We start from the raw sequence: 19,225 nt of genomic DNA, 5'->3' as shown, positions 1-19,225 counted from the left end.
GAAAATGAGTTTAAATATGAAAAATGAAGTGAGTAAAAAAAATGAAAAAAGAAAATGAGTGATTTCTTTTTTTATTTTATTTTTATTTATTTATTTATTTTTTGGACATAGAGGTTTGTGACCCACAGGTTGAGAACCAACACACCAGAGGCTTGCATCAGTGACATAATTATTGAAGTAAAGATTAAAAATAGGACTGGGGGGAACTCCTGGGGTGGAGGGAAAGCAGGTTTGTTTGTTTGTTTGTTTATTTATTTATTTTGTTCTTGCTTTAAACAGTGTGTTAAATCCCAACAGAAATGGAGAATGTAATTGACCTCAATATTTGGCTTGACTGGCAGGGCTTGAATACTGTCTAGTCCAAACTGATGTAATGAAAACAATACCAATCCTGATCCTCACATGAACGCAGTTATGAAGTAGCACCAAAAGTCATCTTATGGTTGGGGTTCAGCACAGCATGAGGAACTGTGTTACAGGGTCGCAGCAGTAGGAAGGTTGGGGTTCAGCACAGCATGAGGAACTGTGTTACAGGGTCGCAGCAGTAGGAAGGTTGGGGTTCAGCACAGCATGAGGAACTGTGTTACAGGGTCGCAGCAGTAGGAAGGTTGGGGTTCAGCACAGCATGAGGAACTGTGTTACAGGGTCGCAGCAGTAGGAAGGTTGGGGTTCTGCACAGCCTGAGGAACTGTGTTACAGGGTCACAGCAGTAGGAAGGTTGGGGTTCAGCACAGCCTGAGGAACTGTGTTACAGGGTCACAGCAGTAGGAAGGTTGGGGGTTCAGCACAGCCTGAGGAATGGCGTGAGAGTCTCAGCGTTAGAAAGGCTGAGATCTTGCACTAGTATAACCACCACAGTTCTGTGACTCTGTGCCTAATTTACCTTCTTGTCAACTCTTCTCACATCTGTCCTTCACCACCTCCCTCGCAGTGTTTTTTATAGTCACTTTTTGTGGAAAGGCTAAGATCTAGCTAGGGCTTGGAGCTCAAGAGGGCCTAACAACAGCATCACTTTTTAGACAGAGAAAATGATGTCTGTCAAACAACAAATCTGAATTCTGAATGTCTTTTTTTTTTTTAAAATCAATACTACATATTAACTGGCTACTTTAAAAAAATATATCTTTTAAGGCGCAGCCTGTACTGTCCCGATAATCCATCTATTCGTCCTACGTCAGAGCTCAAAAACTGCGTCTTACAGAGAGATGGCTTTTATGAATGTGTTTTCCAGCCAATCTTTCTATTATCTGGCTATACAATGTGGATCAGGATCAACCATTCTTTAGGTTCACTTGACTCTCCACCAACATGTGTCCTTCCTGACTCTGTAGGTACGTCAAACTGTGTTATGTATTTTCCTTAGATTTGGATGTCATTTTCTAATTGTACTATATTTTGAAGAAAAAAGTTTCTGTTTATGGAGTAGTTGAGAAGATGATTGGCCTTAGAAGCTTTCTAGTTTTGAGTTTTTATTACCATTTTGAATTATTTTTTAATATAGTTCATAGCTTGTTTGTTTATAAATATGGGTAATAGATTCATATAGCACTTGGTGAGTTGCGTGGTGTCACTGAAAGCAATTTTGTAAGGTTTCTAGTGTAGTTCTGCAAGAATTTGCTATTTTATTCTGGAAGTTTTATTTGATAATCTAAAGGCTTCAAGACTTTAATGGGTAAAATGCTGGGTAAGAAACATTTAAAATCGCTAAAGGAAGTGAAGAAAATTGATGCAGCTGGTGAGATCTGTAATCTTACTCGCAAGTTTCAAAAGGTATCTTGAGATCAAAGGATTCAAAGCATCTTTGAGACATTTAACACATTTTTCCAAAGTTATTACAGAATATTTGAGAAATGACTGACTTTTGGTTATTTATTTTATTGCTATACATTATTTTTTAGGAAATTATGCCAAAAAATCTATAATTTTTCATGATTTTTTAAAAAAATTGGTCAGCACATATTTGAAATAGAATCTAGATTTTGTTAACTATAGGATGAATGTATTTTAACTACTAGATCTGATTTTTGATAAAGATGCCTACTTAATTGATTATCTTTTCCTTTGCACCATTCCACTGTGTTTTTACTACACTTGGTACATTTCTGTTACCCAGCGTTCCAGGGTAATAAAGGGCCATGAACATTCACATACAACATGGAATCAACAACATGCTATCTGAATAACACTGGGTGTTTTGCTTTCCAAAACTAAAACAGTTTAAATTGGACTCATCTTGCCTTAGGAAGAAAGCAATGTGGAAATAAAGTTTTAGGATATAAACCTCTGTGCCCTTCTTCCTAGACTTTAAAACTTGGATTAGGCAGGAAAACATTATGTATCATCCATCATACTCCCCCGATGTGTGCACAACTCTGGCCAGTGTAGATACTACACTGGCAGTGCTTGGCAGGCACTGAATCTATCCATGTGATCCATTGAGGCACAACCAAAGAATTAATTCTTACACAGTCTCAAATGCTTGACATTTCCTTTCTTGGAAAACAATGGCCTTTTCTAGGGATAAACATTTTATCATCTTCCTGGCTTGGAGATGAATACTTTAATGAACTGTGAGGACTTTAATGATCATAAGAAACTACATACCAATGACAAATTTGAGGCGTTTTATCGTGGATGATCTAAAGTACTAGTGTTGGTTTCTTTAGTGACCAAAATCTACTGTTCAAACAAGAGACTGCCCTTTGTGTACAATGGTTGTTTTCAGAAGTGAGACTTGGAGGAATGATGGTGAACATTCATGTGCAGTGCAGGTCTTCTTTGTTTCCTATGAGTCAATGCTGTGCTGACTTACAGAGCTTGAGGGAGTCACCGGATTGAGTGGGTAGGCCAGGAATGTCTATAGAAGCCTTTCCTAACTTCTCTGTACAATGCCTGTACATGGGCCTAATTGGGACTTTTCAATTTATGGATTCTATTTCCTTTCAGCTGCTAGAGTTGTGTACTTCATATTCCAGTCAAGGGCTATCTCTGGTTGGATGTGCCAGTGGCAGAGGTACCCATCAAAATAAGCGAAGAAGAGGAGTATTCTGGCCATCATCCTAGAGACCTTGGGCTCTACCTCTTGTTAACCTATTAGATTCTGACTCTTGGCAGCTGTGGAAGGGATATGATGGGATCTGAGATAGGAGGACATGCCCTCTGGAGAAAAAGTTCCTTACCAGCTAGTGTGAGAATACAGTACTTAAGCAATTTAACATGTTGCTATGGCAGCAGAACCCATTACTCCATTTATGGGATGTGACCCACAGAAAAGACTAGACTTTAAAAAGGATATTTAAATTACTATTACTTAATATTATGTTTTTTAATTTTTTAGTAAAACCACTACCTCCATCTAATGTAAAAGCAGAGATTACTATAAACACTGGATTATTGAAAGTATCTTGGGAAAAGCCAGTCTTTCCAGAGAATAACCTTCAGTTCCAGATTCGATATGGCTTAAATGGAAAAGAAATGCAGTGGAAGGTACCTTTTATTTCAAATTGATTTTCTTTCTCTCTCTGTAAATTGGTGTCTTTCTCTTAGCCCAGGCTAACCTCAAAGTCACTGTGCAGCTCAAACTGGCCTAGAACTTTCGTATTCCTGCTGCTTAGCCTTTCAAGTCCCAGGACTACTAGATGCTATTTAAGTGTTTTAAGAGCATCTATTAATCATACTTAATAATGGATTTTATTATGATATTTTCATCCATATACTGTATTTTGATCATATTCACCCTTTCTTACCACCGCTTGTTCCCCTACCACTGGTCCCTTTCCTCTCACTAGCCAGTTGTCATTCTACATCTTTGGTAAGAAGGTTTTTCCCACAGGACCATGGTTAGCTGTATCACCAATGAAAAAGTCTCATCTTACCCAGCAGTGGCAAAATCCTCGGGGAGAGCTGGGGGCCTTGTGAGCCCTTCTCCCTTCTGTGACCAACCTATGTATGTCTTATGCAGGTATCACAGCTGCAGAGAGCTAAACATGCAATAGCATCTTAGCATTGTTCCTGGCACACAAAGAGAGAGTGTACTGTCCTCTACTGTGTGTGTAGTCACTTTCATTACGTAGACTGTCAAACTTTAATCTTTGTAAAGAACAAAATGTCGTGAGCCGGCATTTCCTGAAGGATTCTTGACAGGATGTTTTCCCAACGAAATGTCTGTGAAAAAGAGACTGCATGGTTAAATAGGCTGAGGAAACCCTGCCTCACTGTACCTTTCTAGTGTACAGATGTACTTTGTGACATTAAATGTTTGGAGGAGGCTGTTTTGAAAAAAACATTTGCCATATTTCATCCTTTTTGCCCGCACTCATTTTTTTTTTGAGACCATATTTCTCTTAAGGTATTCTGATGGCTCTCAGTATGTGTATGCATGGGCATTTTGATAGAGGCTACTTTTATTGAACAATCAGTGTTTGAGTGTGCATATGGGGAACTGTGTTAGTTTTGCAGCAGCAGCTTGCTAAATCTGGAAATACAAGAAATCCTGATTACACCATTAGCACAATGACCTTGTTGCAGTGCATTTGAGTCTTATCCACTTGATTTTCTAGAGAGAGCCCTGTCTGACCATCACGCTAGAATTCTTGTCTTGGTGGTGGAGAGAGGCCCAGAGGACAAGGCTTAGCAGTGGGGTGAGAGCAAGTTTGGCACTGACCTTGCAAGGGCAGCCTGTTCACAAGGGAATGAATGAACTGATGTGGGAGGCAGTGTTCTGTTCCTTTGATTAGCCTAACTTCGTGATTTCTGAAGTGGGAAAATACATTCCTCGGTCTTAAGTTCGGAATGTTGTTAAGGTTTAAAATGAAAGCGCACTTCAGGACCCACAGGAGGCAGGTATGTTGACAGTGTGACTTCCTTTATAGACGCACGAGGTATTTGATGCAAAATCAAAGTCGGCCAGCCTGCCAGTGTCAGATCTCTGTGCGGTCTATGTGGTACAGGTTCGCTGCCGGCGGTTGGATGGACTAGGGTATTGGAGTAATTGGAGCAGTCCAGCCTACACGCTTGTCATGGATGTAAAAGGTCTGTGAACATTTGTTAAACTTTCTTGAGAATGCAGAAGCATTTGCTTCAAACATGACTGAAAACATTCCTCCTGAGAACATGCGTCCAACTCCAGCTTCTTGTTATTTTGCAGTTCCTATGAGAGGGCCTGAATTCTGGAGAATAATGGATGGGGATATTACTAAAAAGGAGAGAAATGTCACCTTGCTTTGGAAGGTATTTCCAATTTCTACCTTTTATTTTCTTCTAAACTTAGGTTTGTCTATACTTGGTTCATAGCCCTGTCATTGTTTATCTCACAAATGATCCCAGATCTTATGTTTTAATGCAGTTTGGGGATGTGGTTATCAGAGCTAACTATCTGGAGTGTTGACATTGTCAGGAGCCTTTATTATTTTCTCAGTTCAATTATAATTGTGTCATTGTAATTTTGGCAAAGTCTTGAACTCTTTGGGCTTCACACTTGTCATCTCTATCAGGATTAAGATTACTAAGTGATAACTAGTGTTGTTTTAAGTCCAGGATTGGATTTCAGTCAGTTGAATGCTGAACAATGTAAACATAGCTTTTCCGAAGATGTAAGAGAGTATTTGACCTATGTGATGGCATAGGCTGAGTGTTTTCCATAATGGTGGATGATCAATTTGGAAATGCTAAGGTAATCATTCTCCTAAAGAGCTGATTTCTATCCCAAGTAAATAATCTCATTAGTAGACATCAAGCTGAAGACCAATTTAGGAATACTATACATGAGGTAGGCAATGCTGTGTTTATTATATAAATCTGAAATGAATTTCTCTCTCCAAGAGGAAGTTAATACATGTTTTAAAATGATTTCCTGATCTAAGACCAATCCCCATATAAAAATTGGGCTATTTAAGAGTTTGTGTATGCTTAGTTTGTAATTCTAGTTACTATATGATCTTGTTGACATGGTAATGCAATTTCTAAATGGTCTCCACTTTGACCTTTTCGCTTGAAACTGATATTAATTGGCAGTGGTATTTGTTAGATATTGAGGGATAGACAGTGACATTGCTCAGCCATTGCTAGGGTCAGCCATGAACAGAATCTAGGTAGCTTTTCTTTATTTTCATTTTTAATCTTTGTCCTCATAGCTATAAAAACTGCCCCATGCACCAGTCTACAGTCAACCTCCTTCCTCATAATCCCATCATGCCCTTGAACAGAACAATGGCTTTTCTTTCCAGATAGTTCTCACTCTTTCCTTATGCCTGGCTCCCATGTTTCCTCAGTGATGTTGCCTGATGGAACTTTCTGTAATGGCAAGAACAGTTTGTGTGTGCTTTTTCCAACATGGCGGCCATCTGTGGCTTTTTGGCTTAAGTTGTGTCCAGTGTGATGTAAAAATCTAAAATTTCGTTTTTTACTTAATTAACTGAAATTTAAATGGCCACTGGGGAATATGTTATTGGAGAATAGAATGGTATAGGTTCCTCAGGGTTGATCTGAAGACAGGGATAGCACCCTAACTAACCTGCTGACTCTCAAAGTACTTGAATGCCTTTTTCTTGGATGGACTATCTATCCTTCAGTAGCTCATGTTCTGTTTTGTGTTCCTTTGGTTTCCTAACATGAGTAGTATTTAAGTGATAATGGTTCCTGTGTTAATTACATGTTGCATCACTACCTGTGATAAATAGCTTGTAAGGAAGAATGGTTTATCTTGGCTTAGGGTTTCAAAGCTCCATGTTTTTTGTTGGTGCCACTTTGGGACCATTATGATGGGAGCAAACAACATCCCCACCCAATGGCATCAGGGACTTGAGAGAGAGAAAGAAAACAGAGAAGAACTCTGACACTCCCCTTTGAGGGATTCCTCTAATGTCTGTATTCTTTTCCACTATGGTCTAAAGTTTTTATCTCTTCCCATTGGTGGTAGGCATTTTTTAATTTATTTATACTTTTATTTTTATTGGATATTTTTAAATTTACATTTCAAATGTTACTTCCTTTCTCGGTTTCCTAGACATGAGCCCCCTATCCCATTCCCCTCTCCTTCTTTTATAAGGGTGTTCCTCTCCCTATCAACCCCCCTTCTCACCCCCTGACATTCCCCTATACTGGGGGGGTCCAACCTTGGGAGGACCAAGGGCTTCTCCTTCCATTGGTGCCCAACAAGGCTATTCTCTGCTACATATGCAGCTGGAGCCCTGGGCCCGTCCATGTATAGTCTTTGGATAGTGGTTAGTCCCTAGGAGCTCTGGTTGGTTGGCACTGTTGTTCTTATGGTATTGCAAGCCACGTCAACTCTTTCAATTCTTTCTCCAATTTCTCCAACAGGGGTCCTGTTCTCAGTTCAATGGTTTACTGCTAGCATTGACCTCTGTATTGGACATGCTCTGGCTGTGTCTTTCAGGAGACATCTATATCTGGTTCCTGTCAGCATGCACTTCTTAGCTTCATAAACCTTATCAAGTTTATATATATATATATATATATATATATATATATATATATATATATATATATATATATGCCACATGTGGGACAGGCTCTGAATTCTTTCAGTCTCTGCTCTAAACTTTGCCTCCAGTTACCCTCCTATCAATATTTTTGTTCCCCCTTTTAAGAAGGAGTGGGAGCAGCTGAATTTTTGTCATCCTTCTTGAGCTTCCTGTGGTCTGTGGATTGCATCTTGGGTAATTTGAGCCTTTGGGCTAACATACACTTATCAGTGAGTGCATACCATGTGTGTTTTTCTGTGATTGGGTTACCTCACTCAAGATGATATTTTCTAGTTCCATCCATTTTCCTATGAATTTGATGAAGTCATTATTTTTGATAACTGAGTAGTACTCATCCATTGTGTAGATGTACCACATTTTCTGTATCCATTCCTCTGTTGAGGGGCATCTGGGTTCTTTCCAGCTTCTGGCTATTATAAATAAGGCTGCTATGAACATTGTGGAGCATGTGTCTTTGTTATATGTTGGAGCATATTTTGGGTATATGCCCAAGAGAGGTATAGTTGGGTCCTCAGGTAGTGGAATATCCAATGTTCTGAGGAAGCTCCAGACTGATTTCCAGAGTGGTTGTATCAGTTTGCAATCCCACCAACAGTGGAGCAGTGTTCTTCTTTCTCCACATCCTCACCAGCATCTGTTGTTGCCTAAGTTTTTGATCTTAGCCATTCTGACTGGTGTGAGGTGGGATATCAGAGTTGTTATGATTTGCATTTCCCTGATGACTAAGGATGTTGATCATTTCCTTATGTACCTCTCAGCCATTTGATATTCATCAGCTGACAATTCTTTGTTTAGTGCTGTACCCCATTTTTTAAATAAGGTTATTTGATTCTCTGGAGTCTAACTTCTTGAGTTCTTTGTATATTTTGGATATAAGCCCTCTATCAGATGCAGTATTGGCAAAGATCTTTTCCCTATCTGTTGATTGCTGTTTTGTCCTAATGACATTGTCCTTTACCTTACAGAAGCTTTGCAGTTTTATGAGGTCCCATTTGTTGATTCTTGATCTTAGAGCATAAGCCATTGGTGTTTTGTTCAGGAAAATTTCCCAGTGCCCATGTGATCAAGACTGTTCCCCACTTTTTCTTCTATTAGTTTGAGTGTATCTGGTTTGATGTGGAGGTCCTTGATCCACTTGGACTTAAGCTTTGTACGGGTGAAAAAGATGGGTCAATTTGCATATTTCTACATGCTGACCTCCAGTTGAACTAGCACTATTTGTTGAAAATGCTATCTTTTTTCCATTGGATGGTTTTAGCTCCTTTGTCAAAGATCAAGTGACCATAGGAATGTGGGTTCATTTCTCAGTCTTCAATTCTATTCCACCTATCTACTTGCCTGTCTTGGTACCAATAGTATATAGTTTTTTTTATTGGATATTTCTTTATTTACATTTCAAATGTTATTCCCTTTCCCAGTTTCCTGTCCATAAGCCCTTTATATCCTCCCCCTCTCCTTCTTCTATAAGGGTGTTCCCCTCCCCATCCAACCCTGCTTATCCCGCCCCCCAAACCCCCGCAATACACTACATTGAGGTTCTAACCTGGGCAGGACCAAGGGCTTCTCTTTCCATTGGTCAGCAAGGCCATCCTCTGCTACATATGCAGCTGGAGCCATGGGTCAGTCAATATATAGTCTTTGGGTAGTGGTTTAGTCCTTGGGAGCTCTAGTTCGTTGGCATTGTTGTTCTTATGGGGTTGCAAACCCCTTCAGCTCTTTCAATCCTTTCTCTAATTCCTCCAATGGGGGTCTTGTTCTGAGTTCAGTGGTTTGCTGCTAGATTTCGCCTATGTATTTGACATTTTCTGGCTGTGTCTCTCAGGAAAGATCTATATTTGGTTCCTGTCAGCATGCACTTCTTAGCTTCATCAAGAGAACACCATGCAGTGTTTATCACTATTGCTCTGTAATATTGCTTGAGGTCAGGGATGGTGATGCCCCAGAAGTTCTTTCGTTGTTGAATATAGTTTTTGCTATCCTGGATTTTTTGTTATTCCAAATGAACTTAGAAATTGCTCTTTCTAACTCTATAAAAAAGTGAGATGGAATTTTGATGGTGATTGCATTGGATCTGTACATTGCTTTTGGCAAAATGGCCATTTGTATTATATTAATCATTTAATCCGTGAGCATGGGAGGTCTTTCCATCTTCTGAAATCTTCAATTTCTTTCTTCAGAGACTTGAAGTTCTTGTCATACAGATCTTTCACTTGTTTGGTTAGAGTCATACCGAGGTATTTTATATTATTTGGGACTATTGTGAAGGGTGTCATTTCACTAATTTCTATCTCAGCCTGTTTATCCTTTGATTAGAGGAAGGCTACTGATTTGTTTGAGTTAATTTTATACCCAGCCACTCTGCCGAAGTTGTTTATCAGGCTTAGTAGTTCTCTGGTGGAACTTTTGGGATCATGTAAGTATAGTATACCATCTGCAAATAGTGATATTTTGACTTCTTCCTTTCCAATTTGTATCCTTTGACCTCCTTTTGTTGTCTGATTGCTCTGGCTAGGACTTCAAGTACTATACTGAATAAGTAGTGAGAGAGTGGTCAGCCTTGTCTCATCCCTGATTTTAGTGGAATTACTTCAAATTACTCTCCATTTAGTTTAATGTTTGCTACTGATTTGCTGTATATGGCTTTTACTATGTTTAGGTATGGGCCTTGAATTCCTGATCTTTCCAGGACTTTTATCATGAAGGGATGTTGAATTTTGTCAAATGCTTTCTCAGCATCTAATGAAATGATCATGTGGTTTTTTGATTTGAGCTTGTTTATATAGTGGATTACGTTGATGGATTTTTATATATTGAACCATTCCTACATCCTTGGGATGAAACCTACTTGATAATGATGATCACTTTGATATGTTGTTGGTTTCGATTTGCCAGGATTTCACTGAATATTTTTGCGTCAATATTGATAAGGGAAATAGGTCTGAAATTCTCTTTCTTTGTTGGGTCTTTGTGTGGCTTAGGCATAAGCATAATTGTAGCTTCATGGAAGGAATTGGGTAGCGCTCCATCTGTTTCAATTTTGTGGAATAGTTTGGCCAGTATTGATATGAGGTCTTCTATGAAGGTCTGATAGAATTCTGCCCTATCTGATCCTGGACTCTTTTTGATTGGGAGACTTTTAATAATTTCTTCAGTTTCTTTAGGAGTTATGGGGTTGTTATCATGGTTTATCTGATCCTGTTTTAACTTTGGTACCTTGTATTTGTCTAGAAAATTGTTCATTTCCTCCAAATTTTCCAGTTTTGTTGAATATAGGCTTTTGTAGTAGGTTCTGATGATTTTTCAAATTTACTCAGATTCTGTTGTTATATCTCCATTTTTATTTATGATTTTTTAATTTCTCTGTGCCCTCTGGTTAGTCTGGCTAAGGGTTTATCTGTCTTGTTGATTTTCTCAAAGAACCAGCTCCTGGTTTTGATGATTCTTTGTATAGTCCTTTTTGTTTCTACTTGGTTGATTTCAGCCCTAAGTTTGATTATTTTCTACTTTATACTCCTCTTGGGTTTATTTGCTTCTTTTTGTTCTAGATCTTTTAGATGTGCTGTCAATCTGCTAATGTATGCTGTCTTCTGTTTCTTATTGGAGGCACTCAGAACTATGAGTTTACTTCTTAGCACTTCTTTCATTGTGTCCCATAAGTTTGAATATGCTATGCCTTCATTTTCACTAAATTCTAAAAAGTCTTTAATTTCTTTCTTTATTTCTTCCTTGACCAAGATACCATAGAGTAGAGCATTGTTCAACTTCCATGTATATGTGGGCTTTCTGACCGTTTTTTTGTTTTGTTTTGTTTTTTTTTGTTTGTTTGTTTGTTTGTTATTGAAGACCAGCATTAGTTGATGGTGATCTGATAGGATGCATGGGATTATTTCAATCTTGTTGTATCTGTTGAGGCCTGTTTTGTAACAACTATATGGTCAATTTTGGAGAAATTGCTGAGGTGTTGAGAAGAAGTTATATTCTTTTGTTTTAGGATGAAATATTCTCTAAATATCTGTTAAGTCTATTTGGTTCATAACTTCTGTTAGTTTCTCTATGTCTCTACTTGATTTCTGTTTCCATTATCTCTTCACTGGTGAGAGTGGCATGTTGACATCTGCTACTATTATTGTGTGAGGTACAGTGTGTACTTTGAGCTTTAGTAACGTTTATTTTATGAATGTAGGTGCCCTTGCATTTGGAGCATAGATATTTAGGATTGAGAGTTCATCTTGGTGGATTTTTATTTTGATTTTATTTTCATTTTTTCCCTATGCACATAAGGCTTTTATTTTTTTCCTGTTACCAATGTTACAAAATTATTTTTTCATCTTTATTAACTTGGGTATTTCTTATTTCCATTTCGATTGTTATTCCCTTTCCCGGTTTCTGTGCCAACATCCCCCAACCCCTCCCCCTCCCTTCTCTATGGGTGTTCACCTCCCCATCCTTCCCCCATTACTGCCCTTCCCCCAACAATCACATTCACTGGGGGTTCAGTCTTGGCAGGACCAAGGGCTTCCCCTTCCACTGGTGCTCTTACTAGGCTATTCATTGCTACCTATGAGGTTGGAGCCAGTCCATGTAGAGGAAGGCTACTAATTTATTTGAGTTAATTTTATACCCAGCCACTTTGCTGAAGGTGTTTATCAGGTTTAGTAGTTCTCCGATGGAACTTTTGGATCACTTAAATATACTATCATATCATCTGCAAATAGTGATATTTTGACTTCTTCTTTTCCAATCTGTATCCCTTTGATCTCCTTTTGTTGTCTGATTGCTCTGGCTAGAATTTCAAGAACTATATTGAGTAAGTTGGGAGAGAGTGGGCAGCCTTGTCTAGTCCCTGATTTCAGTAGGATTGCTTCAAGTTTCTCCCCATTTAGTTTAATGTTAGCTACTGGTTTGCTGTATATGGCTTTTACTATGTTTAGGTATGGGCCTCGAATTCTTTCCTTATCTTTAAAAATTGTTTGTATTAGATATATTTCTTTACTTACATTTCAAATGGTATTCCCTTTCCCAGTTTCCCGCCATAAGCCCTCATCCTTACCCCCTCCCCCATATGGGTGTTTCCCCCATCCACCTCCCTTACATTCCCCTGCACTGGAGGTCCAACCCTTGGCAGGACCAAGGGCTTTCCCTTCCACTGGTGCCCCAACAAGGCTATTCTCTGCTACATATGCACTTGGAGCCCTGGGTCAGTCCATGTGTAGTCTTTTGTTAGTGGTTTAGTCCCTGGAAGCTCTGGTTGGTTGGCATTGTTGTTTTTATGGGGTTGCAAGCTCCTTCAACTCTTTCAATCCTTCTTCTATTTCCCCCAAGGGGGTCCTGTACTCAGTTAGGTGGTTTGCTGCTAGCATTGACCTCTGTATTGGACATGCTCTGGATATGTCTCTCAGGAGAGATCTCTATCCAGTCCCTTTCAGCATGCATTTTCTAGCTTCATCAATCTTATCTAGTTTTGGTGGCTGTATATATATTTAGGCCACATGTAGTTCAGGCTTTGAATGGCCATTGTTGAGTTGCTGCTCTAAATTTTGCTTCCATATTCCCTCCTATGGATATTTTTTTCTCCCTTTTAAGAAGGAGTGGGAGCATCTGCATTTTTGCAATTCTTCTTCTTGAGCTTCCTGTGGTCTGTGGATTACATCTTGGGTAATTTGAGCTTTTTTGGCTAATATCCACTTATCAATGAGTATATACCAAGTGTGTTTTCCTGTGATTGAGTAACCTCACTCAGGATGATATTTTCTGGTTCATTTCATTTGCCTAGGAATTTCATGAAGTCATTGTTTTTGATAGCTGAGTAGTACTCCATTGTGTAGATGTACCACATTTTTTGAATCCATTCCTCTGTTGAAGAGCATATGGGTTCTTTCCAGCTTCTGGCTACTATAAATAAGGCTGCTATGAACATAGTGGAGCATGTGTCTTCATTGTATGTTGGAGCATCTTTTGGGCATATGCCCAAGAGAGGTATAGCTGTGTCCTCAGGTAGTAGAATGTCCAATGTTCTGAGGAAGCTCCAGACTGATTTCCAGAGTGGTTGTACCAGTTTGCAATCCCACCAACAATGGAGGAGAGTTCCTCTTTCTCCACATCCTCACCAACATCTGCTGTCACTTGAGTTTTTGATCTTAGCCATTCTGACTGGTGTGAGGTGGAATCTCAGGGTTGTTTTGATTAGCATTTTGCTGATGACTAAGATGTTGAACATTTCTTTAGGTGCTTTTTGGCCTGAGAATGTTTCAGCTGAGAATGTTTTGTGTAACTCTGTACCCCAATTTTAATAGGCTTATTTGGCTCTCTGTTGTCTAACTTCTTTGTATATTTTGGTTATTAGCTCCGTATCAGATGTAGGATTGGTAAAGATCTTTTCCCAATCTGTTGGTTGCCATTTCGTCCTCGTGACAGTGTCTTTTGCTTTACAAATGTGTTGCAGTTTTATGAGGTCCCATTTGACGATTCTTGATCTAGAGCATAGGCCATTGCTGTTTTGTTCAGGAAAATTTCCCCAGTGACCATGTATTTGAGCCTCTTCCCCACTTTTTCTTCTATTAGTTTGAGTGTATCTGGTTTGATGTGGAAATCCTCGATCCACTTGGACTTAAGCTTAGTACATGGTGATAAGAATGAATCAATTTGCATTCTTCTACATCCTGACTGCCAGTTGAACCAGTACCATTTGTTATAAATGCTATCTTTCTTCCATTGGGTAGTTTTGGCTCCTTTATCAAGGATCAATTGGCTATAGGTGTGTGGGTTCATTTCTGGGTCTTAAATTCTGTTCCACTCATGTATCTGCCTGTCTTTGTACCAATACCATACAATTTTTATGACTATTGCTCTGTAATACTGCTTGAAGTCATGGATGGTGATTCTCCCAGAAGTTCTTTTATTGTTGAGTATAGTTTTTGCTATCCTGGGTTTTTTGTTATTTCAGATGAATTTGTAAATTGCTCTTTCTATCTCTATAAAGAATTGAGTAGGAATTTTGATGGAGATTTCATTGAATCTGCAGATTGCTTTGGGCAAAATAGCCATCTTTAATACATTAATCCTGCTAATCCATGAGCATGGAAGATCTTTCCATCTTCTGAGATCTTCCTCAATTTCTTTCTTCAGAGATTTGAAGTTCTTGTCATACAGATCTTTCACTTGCTTGGTTAAAGTCACACCAAGATATTTTATGAAATTTGGGACTATTGTAAACGGTGTCATATCCTTAATTTCTTTCTCATCCTGTTTATCCTTTGAGTAGAGGAAGGCTACTGATTTGTTTTTGTTAATTTTATACCCCAACCCTTTGCTTAAGTTGTTTATCAGGTTAAGTAGTTCTCTGGTGAAAATTTTGGGGTCACTTAAGTACACTTTCATATCATCTGCAAATAGTGAAATTTTGATTTCTTCCCTTCCAATCTGTATCCCTTTAACCTCCTTTCTCTGTCTGATTGCTCTGGCTAGGACTTCGAGTACTATATTGAATAAGTAGGGAGAGAATGGGCAGCCTTGTCTAGTCCCTGATTCTAGTGGGATTGTTTCAAGTTTCTTTCCATTTAGTTTGATGGTGGCTACTGTTTTGCTGTATATTGCTTTAAGTATGTTCAGATATGGACCTTGAATTCCTGATCTTTCCAGGACTTTTATCATGAAGGGGTATTGACCTTTGTCAAATGCTTTCTCAGCATCTAATGAAATGACCATGTGGTTCTTATCTTTGAATTTGTTTTTATGGTCCATTACATTTATGGATTTTCATATATTTAACCATGCCTGCATCCCTGGGATGAAGCCTACTTGAACATGAAGGATGATCATTTTGATGTGTTCTTGGACTCGGTTTACAACAATTTTTTTGAGTATTTTTGCATCAATATTCATAAGGGAAATTGGTCTGAGGTTCTCTTTTTTGTTGGGTCTCTGTGTGGTTTTGGTATAAGAGTAATTGTGGCTTCATAGAAGGGTTTGGTAGTGCTCCATCTGTTTCTATTTTGTGGAATTGTTTGAACAGTATTGGTATGAAGTCTTCTATGAAGGTCTGATAGAATTCTGCACTGAACCCATCTGGACCTGGGCTCTTTTTGGTTGGGAGACTTAATAATTGCTTCTATTTCTTTAGGAGTTATGGGGTTGTTTAAATGGTTTATTTGTTCCTGATTTAATTTGGTACCTGGTATCTGTCTAGAAAATTGTCCATTTCCTCCAGATATTCCAGTTTTGTTGAGTATAGGTTTTGTAGTAGGATCTGATGATTTTTTTAATTTCTTCAGCTTCTTTTGTTATGTCTCCCTTGTCATTTCTGATTTTGTTAATTTGGGTATACTCTCTGTGACCTTTGGCTACTCTGGCTAAGGGTTTAACTATCTTGTTGATTTTCTCAAAGAACCAGCTCCTGGTTTTGTCGATTCTTTGTATAGCCTTTTTCATTTCTACTTGGTTGATTTTAGCCCTGAGTTTGATTATTTCCTGCCTTCTACTCCTCTTGGGTTTATTTATTTCTTTTTGTTCTAGAGCTTAGGTGTGCTGGCAAGCTGCTGACATATGCTCACTCCTGTTTCTTTTTGCAGGCACTCAGAGCTGTGAGTTTTCTTCTTAGTACCGCTTTCATTGTGTCCCATAAGTTTGGGAGTGTTGTATCTTCATTTTCATTAAATTCTAAGAAGTCTTTAATTTCTTTCTTTATTTCTTCCTTGACCAAGTTGTCATTGAGTAGAGCATTGTTCAACTTCTATGTATATGTGGGCTTTCTTTCATTATTGTTGAATAAAGAATAATGTTGAAAGAATAATGAATTATTTCATTCATTATTGATGACCCATCTTAGTGCATGTTGATATGATAGTATGCATGGGATTATTTCTATCTTCAGCTCTCGGCACTGCCCCTGACTGCTCCTAGGTTCTTGTGCCCAGGGGTCACAGATGGCACTAGGGTCAGGAATGGCACTATTTATTCTTGGGTTAGGAATGTGGTCAGAAAGTTTTTATTGCCTCTGGTTTCTCAGGAGTGTCTGCACTTCTGCAGGTCCACCTCTCTGCCCCAACAGGATTTGCATGAAGGGAGCTATGACTGGTTCCGTTCAGTTCTTGGGCCCAGCTAGAAACCAGCTGCTTCCTGCTGCTGACTGCTCCTATCATCCTGTATTCAGAGGCACTATATGATTTCTTCTTGGACCAGGAATGTGGGAAGAATTGGGCAGAAATGGACAGATGTGGTGGTCTATCCTGATGTTGCAGGATTGTCCATACTTCTGGGAGTTCAGCTCTCTCCCCCCATGGCATTTGGGTATAGGGAGCTGTGGGATCAGTTCAGATCAGTTCCGGGAACAGCCCAAAACCTGAAGTGCCCTGTCTCAGAGGACGTCTGCCTTTGTGTGTCCTGGGGCCACCAGGTAGGTCATTTGTAGCAGAAAAGTTGGTCTTACCTCTGCTCTCAGGTGTGTAGGGGTTCCTGGCAACTGGCCAACTTTCAGCACATGCAGAAGCCTGAAGGGTCCTGACCCTGACTGCTCCTAGTGGTAAGCATGTTAAACATATGGCTGTGGGGGAGATATTCGAGAGCCAAACCATGTTAGTTCACTAATTTAAGTTCTAAAACTGGAGTAAGATTTTTCTAAGGGTATGTATTCTATGGACTCAGTATTTTACACAGCTACAAGGTAAGTGTCTGCATACTTTTTTTTTTTTTTTTAATAAAAAAACAAGTTCCGAACTTCTGGCAAGATGGCTCAGGGAGTAAAGACATCATCAAATATGATGGCCTCAATTTGATCTCTAGGACCTAAATGGAGGAAGGGAAGAACTGACTCCCAAGTTGTCCTTTGACCTCCACATGAGTGCCATGCCATACACACACACACACACACACACACACACACACACAAACAAATAAATAAATGTAATTTAAAAAATAAATAAAAACAATTTCTCTGACATTTTTATATATGAAACTTTTAGGATAGTTTTAGACCTAAAGGAAAATTGCTATGAACATGAAGAATTTTGTCAAATCTCCATATTTTGTTTTCTCTACACCTAACATTAATATACTTGAGATCATTGTAATTTAAGTTCATAACTGATTCCAGGCAAGCTGGCATTTTGTATAATTTCTCCCAAATATTCTGATGTTAGCTCCTGATTAGATTCCCACATAGGGGTTTTGGTGAAAAATCCACATTTTTAAAGCAATGTTTTGTTGCTAGAATAAAGCTACATATCATCTGAGGACAGCTGAGCTGATATGACTCTAGCTGAGGTGGCTTTGGGGATGGTGCAGCCTGTCACTGTACAGTGACTCTCTCCCTTTCTGTAATGTACTCTTTGGAATGAAGTCACTGTGACAAACTGCTGCTGAAGAGTTTGCCCGTGAATAGAGAATCTATGAAAATGACTTAGAATTCTTTTTCATGGCTGAATCTGTGGTGCATCATATTTATTTATCCAAATATTTATGCCAATGAGGACTGAATATTGAATTATGTATTTGGTTTAAGATGGATTGGGTTTTTTTTCAGAAATACTTCCAATTTTTGAGGGTTTGGATTTTGGAATATTTGTTTATTCTTTACCAGTAAAACATTTTTAATTAAGCATTTGAATTTTGCAATTCAAAATGCTCTGAGATCTGAAACTTCTTGGACATCATGCTAGAACTTTATGAATTTTGGGTTGCAGCACACAATCTAGGATACCAGATTTAGGTATACCCAGTCTGAACTATTTTATTACATTTTCACAGTTTTCCTACTCTAGTTATAGAAACTCTTTGAATTGAGCCTTGTCTCTGACACATCCCCATCTTTGGAGTTATTATTTAAAACAAAACAAAACAAAAAAACAAACCTAAAATACCAGGCAACAGTTTTTACATTCATTTATTTGTCCATTTATTGTGTGCTATGTGGACACTTGCATACCTCTGACACATGTGTGGGGTCAGAGAGAAGACAACTTACAAAAATTGGTTCTTTCTCTTCAGCATGTGGCTCCTGGTGATCAAACTCAAGCCATCAGGCTTGTTGGCAAAATGATTTATTCTCACAATCTCTCCAACACTCCTTTCAATGTTAGTAAGTTGAACTTTATTAAAGTAAATGCTGACCTTGGAAAGATGGTCAAGAGAATAAAAAGTTCATTGCAACGACGATGCTTCAGCTTCAATAATAAGAAAATCTATAGCTCAACCAAAATGTGAGCCGAATATCTGAATAGAATTCTAACCAAAGTAGACCCACAGGTAAGAAATAAAGGGACAATAGGTTTCTCAAGACTGCTTGTCATTATTGGGGATTTATAAAGTAAAACAGCAATAGGGTACAATTCGACATCTATCAGAATGGCTAATTATTTTTAAAGATATTGCAGATTGCTGATTGAGAATACAGAACAGCAAGAAACTTGGTTTATTGCTAATAGAAATGAAAAACTTGTGCAGTCACCTTGCAAGTTAAATGTAGTCTTGCTGGAGCATCATGCTCACAGCTCCTTCCCTGAGTGGGTTGAAATCTCTCAACATGGATACTTGCATGAGAGTTATTCAGACCACTACCCTCATAATTATTATTCCAAAGTGAGACTCTTCTGTGGAAAACTGAAATGGTAGGCATGTGACTCTACATATTTGCCCAAACCAAAAATTTCATGGATCAATGATTAAACCTTAAAATACATAATTAAGAAAACTCAGAGATTGGTGGATTTGAGAGTGTGTAATACAGATTG

The 19,225-nt window shown here is 38.6% G+C and overlaps 1 protein-coding gene across 1 annotated transcript in view; it reads left to right on the top strand.

The window, feature by feature from the left end:
- The window catches only part of Lepr (leptin receptor), a 100,460-nt gene that overhangs the window by 45,408 nt on the left and 35,827 nt on the right, over positions 1-19,225 (top strand). Inside the window, exons 10-13 of the mRNA XM_032901686.1 lie at positions 1,132-1,331; positions 3,338-3,486; positions 4,872-5,031; positions 5,147-5,229. Of these exons, the coding sequence (XP_032757577.1) occupies positions 1,132-1,331; positions 3,338-3,486; positions 4,872-5,031; positions 5,147-5,229 (592 nt within the window). The remainder of the gene's footprint in view (positions 1-1,131; positions 1,332-3,337; positions 3,487-4,871; positions 5,032-5,146; positions 5,230-19,225) is intronic.

Source organism: Rattus rattus, chromosome 1, assembly GCF_011064425.1.
Source record: "Rattus rattus isolate New Zealand chromosome 1, Rrattus_CSIRO_v1, whole genome shotgun sequence".
NCBI lineage: Eukaryota > Metazoa > Chordata > Mammalia > Rodentia > Muridae > Rattus > Rattus rattus.
This window is presented reverse-complemented; position numbering and strand designations above follow the sequence as displayed.